This window comes from Cetorhinus maximus, chromosome 23 (genome assembly GCF_964194155.1).
Source record: "Cetorhinus maximus chromosome 23, sCetMax3.hap1.1, whole genome shotgun sequence".
In the NCBI taxonomy this organism is placed as follows: Eukaryota; Metazoa; Chordata; class Chondrichthyes; order Lamniformes; family Cetorhinidae; genus Cetorhinus; species Cetorhinus maximus.
This window is the reverse complement of record NC_135901.1, coordinates 47675493-47689016: the sequence shown is the minus strand read 5'-3', so window position 1 is coordinate 47689016 and position 13524 is coordinate 47675493. Positions and strand designations below refer to the sequence as shown.

At 39.7% G+C, this 13524-nt stretch overlaps 1 gene segment (V, D, J or C); it reads left to right on the top strand.

The window, feature by feature from the left end:
• Window positions 1–262: 262 nt before the first annotated feature.
• Window positions 263–13157, top strand: LOC144698024 (Ig heavy chain C region, secreted form-like; the record flags this gene model as incomplete). The annotated part of the segment is given in 6 exon segments: window positions 263–339; window positions 465–834; window positions 1981–2033; window positions 7632–7931; window positions 8880–9191; window positions 12889–13157. Coding segments are annotated over 6 exon segments (1350 nt in total), but the record flags the coding sequence as incomplete, so codon positions are not given.
• Between the last annotated feature and the right edge of the window lie 367 nt (window positions 13158–13524).

The window sequence follows — 13524 nt, the reverse complement described above, 5'->3', positions numbered from 1 at the left end:
TCATTCCAAAGGATAAGTAGACAATCTAAACAAAAGACATTTGTGGAACACGGAATATTAATTGTTAATAATTGTTTATACAGCTGGTCCCAGACAGGAAAAGAGAGGAGGAGTCAGGCTGTTAACTGGGGGAGGAGAGTGACTCCCATTCTCCAGCTCTGTCTCTCTCTCTCTCTCTTATTTGACTCTAGCCGGTATAAATAGCGGGGCGGTTCAGCTCCTGATTCACAATCCGCAGGTTTCGCTGCGACGGGGAGTCACGCTCCCAAGTCAGTTATACCCAGAGACTGAGGATGGGATTTGCGCTGTGCCTTTGCTTCTTCTTGGCTTGTTCCACCTGTGAGTATTCCTGACTTTATAATTGTAACAATAGAAGTCTGCATCTTATCTGATATCGTTTTGATATTAACATTCACTGATTTGATTTTTTTTAATGTAATTACATTTTTTCCATTCGCTAACAGATGTCCAATCCGTCATCGTGCTGACCCAGCCGGCTTCAGAGACCGCCAAGCCCGGAGAATCTCGCAAACTGTCCTGTTCAGTGAGCGGGTTCAATCTGGACAGCTACTATGTGCACTGGGTTAAACAAGTTCCTGGGAAAGGGCTGGAGTGGCTCCTTGCTTTCTACAAGGCCTCGGGAACCACGTATTACGCGCCTGGAGTCGAAGGTCGAATCATTCCATCAAGAACTTCGTCCACAACTTACATTGAGATCAAAAATCTGAGACCTGAAGACACCGCGAGGTATTACTGTTCAAGAGACTCACAGCGACCTGAACAAGCCCAGAGCTCGTACAGAAACCGCAGAGAAATAATTACAGTGAATCATAGGTCAGTATTAGCGCAAAATAGGTTAAGAGATGTGATTGAACCTAGATTGAAAAGTTATATTTTCCAAAGCAATAAAGTGGCGAAGAATAAAAACAAAATGTTGACTAACTCTGTGTATTAAAGAACATAGTTACCGGTTAGAATGTGCACAATTGACAAGGAGACAAATCGAAATGTTTACATGTTATTATGTGAACGGGGATAATTTTAGCCCAAAGTTCTGCTCCTGAGTAAAACTCTTGGATGAATTATAATCAAAATCTGAAAATCTTCTGTTGCATGGAATGATTTATTTCTTATAGCAACAATCGGTGAGTGAGAGCAGTATTTGTGCTGGTGCGTGTCACTGTGGTACTACAGTGTGTCACGGTGATGTGTATAGCGAACTCCTCATACAAATACCCCAGAGAGGGAGTTTGATCGAATCTGCGATCAGTATCACAGCAGGAAAGTCAAAGAAAATGAACATGACCAACAATAAGCTTATGAAGGAACACTGAACTGCGAAATATGTATAAATGCCTTAGTTTTAATTAATTTTGATTATCTTGCTAAATAGGGGCACAGATGTTAAAGGCGTATTTCGATCCGCTTTATAAACATAATGAAGAGTAATAACTGAAATATCACAATGATGTATTCATACAGTATTCAGAATCAGTTTTCTCAGTCCGCTATGGATTTGAATCTCTGTATTTCACATTTAACTGTCCGCCACAGTTTCTGACACGGTGCGTCTCACAGTGATACAACTGGTTGGCACAGCCGTTACTGTTAATGAAAAAACCTCATCGGAGCTAATTGATTGCATTTGGGTCAATGCATTTTGATTTTTTACAATATAGCTATATTAAACAAAGCCCTATCTCTGCCTGGAACTTCCCAATTGACAGGTTTCAAGAGGTGCTAGTGTGTTAATTATTAAACCAGTGCTTGCTGATTTCAATGCATGATCCTGAGCTACTCTGCGAAACACAAAAAACAGTATAATTTATAAACTTTAAAAAATATTTAACAAATTTACTATTTTGATAAAGCCGATCATGATTTTACTTTGCCTCTCGGCTCGGAATTTAAACTAATATTGAATTTCTCCTCTTGTGTGCAGAAGTAGTTGTTGTGTGACCCAGACCAGCGAATGTAACACTGTGACTATATTTGGGACTGGGGACAAGGGACCATGGTGACGGTAACTGCAGGTAAGAAACATGCCTTCATTCTGTGCTGTTGGATTTGCTTCATTGTTTCATATTTCTGTTTATTTTAGTCATTAATGTGTTAACCAAAACTTTGCATTGGTGGATTCTGTGTTTACAATGTTTCATTTAATTATGCTGCAAAGGGATTGAACAATTGTTCTGCTTCTCCACAAAAAAAATGCTATTGGAATTTTATGGACTTGTTTGAGTGATTTGCCTTTTATCTGCTGATGAGGCTTTGTGCCTGGCTTACTTTAAATACCTGAGTTTTGTTAAAAAATTTGGTGTTTCTACCATGTTTAATCTCGGTGACATCTGATTGCTGCAGGTTTTGTAATCGACTGAAAACATTGTGTTTAAAAGCGTTGGAAATAAGATTGTAGACAGGAAACCGAGTGCTATCAAGGTCAAAAATGACGTTTTAAACTATGGGTTTTAAAATAAATGTTTGTCATGTTTATTTGTGTCAACTGCGCTGAAAAATATCAATATAATGTTGACGAACGTTCACCTTAAATAAGTGAAATGCTACGATAAATAGGAACAAGATGGTTAACAAATTTCCTGCCTGGATCAGGTTTAAATTAATACAACTTGACACGTTATAATGCAGTAATATCCCCCGATATTACTAAAATATACCGTGAAAATCAACATTAAACATGATCCATCGAAATACAATTATTCTGTCATTGTTTCATGTTTCTGTTTATTTTAATAAATGACTTGTTCAATGAAAGGCGATTTCGGTGCGATGTATTGAGGTTTATTTGAAATGTTGCACCTGATTCTGCTGAAAGGACTTAGGTAATTAAGCAGTTGTTGGATTCAGTCCCTCGGTGTTGTGATTTGGTGTTAAGTGCTGAGGAGAATATGTGCCTGGGTTACTTCGAACAGTTAAAGCTCGTGGACCTGTTTGGTGATTCTACAGCATGTAATGTCGATCACATCTTCAGGTGTGATGTGTTATGCCTATGTGTTTAAACCATTGTGAAGCAGGGCTATAGTTAAATAGCAGGCAGGCTTTTTAATCAATGTTGATCGATATTTTGATGCCTTTTTATTTCAGTGCTAATTGAATATTAACCATTAATATTTTTTTATCCGATACTCCTATTTAATGCTTGAAGTAACACTGCAATGTTAAAGGACTTAACCAGCGAATTTGAACTGTAATGGGGAGTTAAATGAATATAACTCAAAAAATTATATTGGGGAAGTATTTCCCAAGATTACAGTAATAAAAAATAGTATTGCTCGACATTTAGTAGATAATCTATGCTTTCCACAACTCTGCTGCAGACCGCAGAACAAGTAATATCAGCCGGACAAATGCCGAGGTTCCAACAACTTCCATTGTGTTTTTAAATACATAGATAATACACACAGAGTTTGCAGTGTTTCGTTTTAACAGAGGTTTTAAAGTAATTGATTCCTCCCTGGTTTACGCAAGTTGAAAAGTGCTAAATAGTTATCAATTAAATGCATTTTTAAAATTGCAGTTAGCTAATTTAATATATCTGCCAGGTTGCTGAATCTTTGCTGTGCAACCAAACTGCGTAGTTCCTTCAATTTGAGTTTAGACCATTATCACTAAACCAATCTTAAACAGTTTGCAAGAGGCGTCGTTGACAGTTAATGAATCGCTCAAGAATTTTATTTAAACTTAGAGAAAGTTCAGAATGCATAAGGCTGGAGATTGACAAACATTGCAATTGAAGCAGGTTGGCTTAATTATAAATGTAACTTTTGAATTGAAGAACACCAACCAATCTTGCAAAGCTGTGAGATATATGGGTTGAATTAAATGGGAGCTACATTTAATTCTCATGAAAATCGTTGTTCTTTTTTCTCGTTGAGTTTCAGTGACTCTGGTGATGTAGAGGAATTGTTATCTCTCAGTTCTGCATTGAATGTTGTGGATCTTAATTTCAATAAGTAGCATTATATATCTAAACAGAAATTGCTGAAAAATTACTCAGTAGGACTGGCAGCATCTGTCCATGGAGAAGCAGAGTTCTGAAGAAGAGTCATACGGATTCGAAACGTTAACTCTGTTTCTCTCTCCACTGATGCTGCCAGACGTGCTGAGTTTTGCCAGCATTTTCCGTTTTTATATAAGATTCCCAGCATTTTATTTTCATTATATATTTAAAACACATTTACGTGTATTATGTGGATTACGGGAACGGTATATCGAAGCTTGGCTGTATTATTATCTAGGGGAGGCTCCGAGAATGGCGACAAACTGCCAGGGCTACTTTAATTATTAAAATAAAACTGCTGTTGAAATGTGGGATGATATTTAAACTCCGGAGTCCTGCTTTAGTGACTAGAGGATGTTGCACTCCATTTTTTTTTTTACCGATTTGAGTACCCGGATAGTGTTTGAACAACTTATACTTCTATCATGTGAAATACACGTTTAGAACAGAAGAGCTTTTATGTCGTGCCAACATAGTCACAAACATGAAAAGCTTACACGGGCATAGATACAGGAGCACATTATATAAATTTGTGATCATCTTAATTTATTAAAAGTATTATAATGTATTTGTCCGAAAGTGTATGGAATTATTTGCTTAATTTAATAAGTGTCACCTTAATTTAATTAAGCCTATTATTAACAAGAGACAAATCAGAAGAAGAATAAAATTATTAACTAACTTGGCATAATAAGGTAAAATATCAACAATGTCAAAATAGAATCTACGATCGGTGCAAATTCATTACAAAAAAATCTTTCAAATGTCCTGCGCTGAGTCCAGGATTAAAGCTAAAACACATGGTTGGAGAATTTTAAAAATTATTTTCAATTAACTTGGAAAGTAACATGTTTCTTACTCAGCTGCCTTCAGCTCCATTGAATGTTGGTGTACAATTTAATTAATTACCTTCGTGTTTTGCCTCAGCAGTTTCAATGGTTACACATAATTCTGAAATTATGTCAATGAATAATCGGAGTTCAGTGTAAATATTTCCTGATTTGTTAAATTCTTGCACTGTTACAATGTCCCTTTATAGACATAAATTACCCTGAATGTAAATTATTTTGATGAACCTGTTCTCAGCCAAACTAACTCTAAGACTGTTGTGAAAACTGTACACAGACAGGGAGAAATTGAGGCCCATCAAAAGGAGTTTTTCAATTTAGAATCAGAATAATTTCAAAAAAGTGACGTGGTCATAAATTTAAAAAAGTTTTAATCTATTCAAACGGATTAATGGACACTGGAGAAATCTATCTTTAATAGAATGTTTTTTGCATTGTTTATGTCTGTTCTGTTTCTATGTGCGTGGTCACTGTGCGAGAAGCGTGAGCCTTCTGGCTGTTTGTGAACTTTCTGGTTCATTCTCCTGTATTTCAGGGAATTAACTTCGAACCATTTATTTAAGAAGTTTGTATATCCGAGAAAGATGCGAGTCTGTTCTTAAGTTTGAGAAGGTGTCTCAGAAATAAGATCAGTATCCCAGTTTGTAGAATTCAGAAGGAATGCAAAGTGTAGAAAGATATTTTTCCTGTTCAGTGTTTGCTGTATCAGAGCCGCTGGTTTGTTGATGGTCCAGTCTAAGCGTAAGTTTTAACTAACAATGCGGAATAGGGGGCTTTTTAGAATGCATCCCACCATTACTATCCCTGAAATACATCGCTTTACAGGACTGTGCAAAGAGAGTTTTAGTATAACTCACCTGTTCTGTATCTGACATGAGCGTGTTGGCACTGTCAATGTTCTAGGAACTTTAACGAGTATCAAACACATTCGGCGCGAGTGCTCCGAATTAGATATGTAAAATTAAATGCTTCAATTCCTCCAATGAAGTAGCAGATCGTTAATTTAACGTACATTTCATTCTAAAAAAAAGCTAATTTTCTGATGAAGGGTTGATGATTAAACATTTTCAATAACAGATAATATTTCAATCAGATTGACCTGATCTAAAGTTCAATTTCAGGACAGTTGAAGGAAGTGACTGTAACGTTACCTTCTGCGATAAGATCGAATCTGGAAATAAATTGTGCAACTTAAATGGACAGTATGGTGCCTTACTCCTTATCTAATGCAAACTACGGTGGGAATGAAAGCTGGAAAACATGAATTTAACTTAACTCAATGCACAACCTGATTCCAACTACCCTAAGAACATTTGATGAACTATCATAGAAGCAGTTTTACTCTTGTTCTAAGGGCTTTACTAGGGTTTGATGTGGAACTTCAATGTTCTTCTCTCTTGTACCTAATCAGTACAGTCTGTGAACTGTGAACATTTGATCGTGCAGTGTAGATGAAACGCCTTTTTCTGAACAAGTATGCATTCATGCATCCATTTTTCCATCTATCGATGCAAAGATCGATATATTAATCGGTCTATCTGTCTGTCTATCTATCTATCTATCTATCTATCTATCTATCTATCTATCTATCTATCTATCTATCTATCTATCTATCTATCTATCTATCTATCTATCTATCTATCTATCTATCTATCTATCTATCTATCTATCTATCTGTCTGTCTGTCTGTCTGTCTGTCTGTCTGTCTGTCTGTCTGTCTGTCTGTCTGTCTGTCTGTCTATCTATCTATCTGCCTATCTTGTCTTTCTGCCTGTCTCTCTCTCTCTCTCTCTATTTTCTATCACTCTCTATCTCTTTCTCTATCTATTTCTCTCTCTATCTATCTATCCATCTGTTTATCTGCCTGTTTCTCTCTCTCCTTCTATACTTCTATCGATCTATATATCTATCTATCTGTTTGTCTATTTATCTATATACCGATCTCTTTAACTCTCTATCTATCTATCTGTTTATCTAACCAAGATAGCTGATAATAATGGATTATTTGTAAACATCATTGAGCATTGGCAGCTTTGGAGAGTTAATTCAGAATTGTGATTGGCCGAAATCCAACCGTCCATGCTATCAAATAGTCTCATTGAACAACTCTGGGTCATGCTTTATAAAAGTGCTAAAAGTGTGTCTGTAAGTAATGAAGCTAGTCGATCCACCGGTCGGAGTTACAGAATCTTTAGAGCAAATGCTGCCAAGCATCATCTAAGTTTATCCCCTGAAAACAACAACATGTTGATCATGAAACTAGAATAGATTAGTGTAAAAACCCCTCTGGCCCACTGATGTCCTTCATGGAAGATAATCGGCCATCCTGGCCCAGAGATAGCTAAATGTTGCTGCATTAAAACAGTCATTTGCTGCTGATAAGAGGTTGATAGTAAAATAATTTAAGCGAAAGCTCAGTGGAAATAATGTGGAAGGATGTAAAGTAGAAATGTTTGAGGAATGATTGATGTTTTCCTCAACAGAGGAGCAAGGGCTGGAGGAAGCCCAGCTTACATTATGCCTTATTTAACTCGCCATAATGTGGTCTCATGGGCAATATTTCCCTTTTCCGACTTGTGCCTCATCTTGTGCACAAGACTGGCCATCATGGCGGCGTGTCCCGTCGGGCATATCAACTCCTAAATACAGTTTATGACGAGGATATTTTGGAAATAAATGATACTAATATTAAACTTCGAACAATTTGCTTATTTCATAAGCCCGAATCAAATTTTTAACTTGTTCAATTGACTCTTCATTCCCAGCAACACCGTCTGCCCCCACCCTCTACGCTCTGCTCTCCTCCTGTGAACAAGCAAACACTGCCGGCTCCGTGACCTACTGCTGTTTGGCTGCGGACTACTCCCCCGAAATCACCAGCGTTTCCTGGAAGAAAGATCAAGAGACGATCACAGCTGGATTGAAGACTTACCCATCAGTGCTGAACAAGAAGGGAACCCACACCCTGAGCAGCCAGTTAACCATCACCGAATCAGAGGTGGGAAGCAGCACAATCTACTGCGAGGTTCGACGGAGCGGGTCGGTCTGGGTGAAGGAAATGCCAGGTTCGTGTTGTGGGATGCTCAGGGCGGCAGTGCCGGGGCTGGGTGAAGGGGAAACGTGGTCAACAAATGAGTTATGTTCAAATTCTGCATCACATGGGTTAAAATGTAGTGAGAGTATTGTGTGTAGTTCAGGTGCCCATATCACACTTAGTGTATTGTGGATACCTGTATTCTCCACATCACACTTAGTGGATTGTGTAGAGTTCTGGCCTCCACATCACACTTAGTGTGATATGTACAACTCTGGTCTCCGCATCACAGTTATTGTACTGTGGACAGTTTTGTTCTCCACATCACAATGTAGAGTACTGTGTATAATTAAGGTCTCCACATCACAATAGGTGTACTGTGTGCAGTTATCCCCTCCAAATCACACCGAGTATACTGTATGTAGTTCTGGTTTCCACGTAAGGAGAATGCTACAGGGGCGTTGCAACAAGAGCTAAACTACTTAAAAGGACAATACCAGAGCTGATAGATTACATCTGTCAAGTAACAGCGAATAGGCTGGTGGTCTATTCTCTACAAAATAAAAAATTGTGGTGTGACCGAATAAAGGTCCTCAGACTTCTGAAATAATTTGATAGATTAGACAAGAATTAGAGCTCATGTTTACAACAGAATGTTAAAAAAAATCAATTGGCAAATCAGAATCTTCTTTACACCAAGGATGAGCAGAATGTGGGAATTTCTGTAGGTGAGACGTTACTGAGACCCTGTTCAGGGGAATCTTAATAGATACATGAGGGAGATTGTAAAGAAGGTGGTTTTTATACTGCAAGATGAAGTAGAGCGAGAGGATGTTCGTGTGGAGCCTAAAGTCCAGCATTGAACTATGGGGCCGGCTGGCCTGGTTCTGTCCTGTGGATTTTATGTAAATAGTTTTACAGTTTTTAATTGTTTGGTTTGAAGCAAAATTATTTCCAAATAATATGTATTTTCTTGCAGACCTTGTGGTGCATCATCCAACTGTTCTCCTCACCGTGAGCCCCAGTGACGAAATCACAAGCAGCAGATTTGCAACCATCGTCTGTTCAATCGTTGATTTCCGTCCAAATTCAATCAATGTGAAGTGGCTGAAGAATGGACAGGCCATGGTCTCGGGCTTCGTCACCTCTCCCGGCTTTGAAGTGAACGGGGACTTCTCGGCGACCAGTCGGCTGACAGTCCCCGCTGGGGACTGGTTCAGTCACACGCTCTATACCTGCCAGGTCACTCATAAAGGGGTCACTCAAAGCCGAAACATCACCAGACCTGAGGGTAAGAGACACAACCCGAGAAAGTTCAAGGCCATTCTTGGTGCCAATCTCTGTCCAAGCCAAGAAATATTTTGGAATGACTAAAAGCCAGAGAATGTGCCCCATTTGCCAATTTTCCCGTTTGTGTTTCCTTCCAAAGGAAACAAAAACACACTGAAGAAATCCTTTCATTTATACAGCGTCTTCAACAGCATCAGATTGTCCCAAAACACTTAGCAGCCAAGGAATGATCGTGGAAATGTGCTCATTGTCGTAAAGTAGAATATTCAGCAGCGATTTGCGGCACAACAGTCTCCTAGAAACTGGGACATGATGTTGACAGGATTTATTTATTTATTGGTTTCATTCTGTTTGTTGAGGGATACATGTTGCCCAGGAAGCAGACACCTTTCAGCTCAGCATTTCGAACGTTTTCTTTTCATTTTTATTTCAGATTTCCAGCAATATTTGGCTTTTAGAACTAAATAACATTATTGGTTTTGCTGCTGGGGAGGGTTCAAAGTAACTCAGGAGGGGCGTGGGAACAAGGAGAGAATGTCAGCGAGTAATACCAGGGTGCCTGGAATTCTGTGAGAGGCAGCTAACACTAAAAGAGGGAATAGTCAGTTAATAGATGGAGTCGGGGTAAGGGAGCATGCAATGAAGCCTGAATCAGCGTTGCACTGCATGTATGTGCATGCACGGAGTATAGTTGATAAAATTTCGGAGTTACTGTCATAGATTGTCTTGTGGGATTATGATGCTAGGGTGATAACGGAGACCTAGCTTAAGGAGGGGCAGAATTGGGTGTTAAATATTCCTAGTTACAAGATGTTCAGAAAAGAGAGGAAAGGGCATAGAGAGGGGGCGGGGCGGTCGTGGCGTTTTTGGTTAAGGAAAGTATTGCAGTACTGGAGAAAAATAATGTGTCAGGCTATTCAAGGACATAACCAATTTGGCTGGAACAAAGGAAAAAGAAGGGTGCAATTACATTGCTGGTTGTAATGTATAGACCGCAATAGCTGGTGGGAAGATAGAGAGGAGCAAGGAAATAACAGAGAGGAGTAAACATCATCGGGTAGTTATAATGGAGGGGGGTGGGGTTCATTACCCGAATATATACTTTGATAGTGGTACCGTAAGGGGCAGTGAGGGAGCAGCATTCCTAGATCATACTCTGGAGAATTTCCTACAGCAGTGTGTGTCCAGTGCAAGAAGAAAGGAGGCACTGCCAACCTGGCTCTTAGGAATGAGGTGGACCAAGTAAATAAATTGACAGGAGGGGAGCATTTAGGGGACAGTGATCATTGTATCATAAGGTTCAGGATGACGGTGGAAAATTACATTGACTAATCCAGGGTAAGAATAGACAACTGGCAGAGAGCGGACTTCAATGGGGCAAGAATGGGGCTGGGCCTAATAGAATGGAACCAAAGGTTGGTGGGAAAAACAGTGGCTGAACAATCGGCTAACTTCAAAGAGAAGATGGTTTCGGCACAGCCAATGTATGTTCCCTCAAAAGGGAAGGGCAGGAGAAACAAATTCGGAGCTCCTTGGATGGCAAAGGAGATAGAAATGAAGTTAAGGAAGGAAAAATGTGCTTACAACAGGTGTCGGGTAGCAAATACATTTGAGAACCAAGCTGAATACAGAAGGTTCAGAAGGGATGTGTAAAAGCAAATAAGAGAAGCAAAGAGGGATTATGAAAAAAGACTGGCAGCTAACATAAAAGGAAATCCCAAAGTATTCTATAAGCATATCAATCGTAAAAAGTTTGTAAAAGGAGGATTAGGACCGATTAGGGAACAAAAAGGGGATTTACACATTGAGGCAAGAGGCATGGCTGAGGTGTTAAATGAATATTTTGCTTCTGTCTTTACCTTTAGTTAGATGCTGCCCAGGCCATGGTGACAGAGAAGGAAACTCCGTCACTAGAAGGGTTTAAAATTGATAAGGAGGAGGTATTGCATCAGCTGGCGGCACTTAAAGCTGATAAGGCACCGGGACCGGGTGGGATGCGTCCAAGAGTATTGAAGGAAGTGAGAGTGGAATTGCAGAGGCACTGACAAAACTTTTTCAGCGTTCCCTGCATTTGGGGAGGTGCTGGAGGACTGGAGATTTGCAAATATTACGCCCTGCAATTGCAGACAAGTCAGTTTAACTTCGGTGGTGGGGAAAATTCTAGAAACAATCATTCCGGATGGAATTAATATCATATGGGATAATTTAGATTGATTAAGAAGAGTCATCATGGATTTATTAAAGGAAAACCCCGTATAACTAACTTGCTGGAGTTTTGTCAAGAGGTAACAGAGATGGTTAATGAGGGCAAGGCCGTTGATGTGGTCTATATGGACTTCCAAAAGGCGTTCGATACAATGCCACACAACAGACCTGTGAGGAAAGTTATAGATCATGGAATTAAAGGGACAATAGCTAAGTGGATAAATATTTATATATGTAAATGATCTAGATGTGGTTTGCAGGGGACAGTTTAAAGGTTTGTGGACGACGCAAAAGTTGGGAGAATTTGGGGAAATGTGATGTCACACTGAGAAAGCAGGCAGTCCCGGGCCTTAACAGTTGATGTTGAAGTCGGTACCTCTCACAATGCAATACTGACCCAGTGCTACATTGCCGGTATGAGCTACACTTGTGTTCAAACATCTGCAGTGGGGATTGAACCCATGTTCTTTCTGAATCAGAATCCCCCGGTGTTCAGGATTTCATCAACTCACAAAACACAGTGACATTTTGTTCAAAAGTTGGACGGTGAGTGAGGAGTCATTGGTTTTAGTTTTATCCGAAATTGATTGTTCATATTGTGAGTAGGATCGGTGTCTGCAGGCCTTTACTGGTAATTGCCCACGATTTCAATTCTGACAAAGATGTGCACTTTATTTCTGCTGCTGTTTTCAGATTGAGCAGCGCTGATAGCAGTTTGCATAATTTCGGCTGCATTCCTTTGAGTACAAGAGCCTAATGAGTGATCGATTTGCGGTGTTTTGGTTAATTAATGAAATTGGAAGTTGGGAGAAAATGCTTAGTCCTCCAAATTAGAGATAGGAAAATTCTGACGGAGGCCATTTTGGCAACATTTTCCTCACGCTGTGAAATATTATCACTTTCATTTCCCCAAGAATTTCTGAGGCTAGGAATCAATAGACATTTCAAAAGAAGAGATTAACATTTTTTTTTGAAAATGTTTCCCCCGAGTGCCCTCTCTCTCCATGTGCCCTCTCCCTCTCTCAGTCTGCCGCCTTTCCCCCTGTCCGCCCAGTCTCTTACATTTTTTTTTTGAAAATGTTATCGCACGTGACAGAACAGGGAGGATAAATGGGGTTAAGGGACACATTATCCTTACAGAGAGACATAGAGAGCTGAATGGTTTCCTCCTGTGCTGTTAGCGTTCTATCATTCTCTCATTCCTTGATTTCGGGACGAGTGATAATCTGTCGATAAAACGATTGTTCCTGAATTAATTCACATTGTTGCACCGGCATTTGGTTTAGTCATTCCTTTGGTTCAGGGTGGAAATACACAGGGAATGTTATGGAGTCTTCCAGAATTATTGCAAGTCACTGACCTTCAAATAATCAAAGCGTTTACACAGCAGGGTGAGATCAAATAAATATTCCCGTCGTGAGAGTGAAAGCTGAATACTGGGTTTCTGATTCTTTAAGATGATGTTTTCGCTGACATTCATTTTTGCTTCACAGTTTCCGACTGCACCGATCCCATAATTACTCTACAGCCGCCGCCAATAGAACAGGTCTTACTGGAGGCGACAGTGACCTTAACCTGCATCGTGAGTAACGCCCCTTATGGAGTCCTCGTGTCTTGGACACAAGAGCAGAAGCCTTTGAAATCAGAGATTGCTGTCCAGCCGGGAGAGGATCCAAACAGCGTGGTCAGCAACCTGAACATCTCAACACAAGCCTGGCTGAGTGGGGCTGAGTTCTACTGCGTAGTGAGCCATCAGGATCTGCCGACTCCTTTAAGAAATTTCATCCACAAGGAAGAACGTGAGTTTTGAGAATGAATCAATAAGTGAGCCAGTGTGCAAATTCCCAGTGTAAGTTTAAGAACCAATAATTAGTGTATATTGCATTAATGAGCTAGTCTGATTGGTAATTCCACTAACTAAAACCCCTAGGCCCGTAAATGAAGCATTTAAGCAGTAAATTCATAAGTAGGTGAATGAACAAGAAACTGTACTGCAGGGTTTGATGAGAATGGTGGGAAGAGCTTTGTATGGAGCTAACACACCAGCACAGAACTGTTCGACCGAATGGCCTGTTACTGTTACTGATGCAACTTTCCAATCCAATCCCGCATATTCTCAGAGTAAATGA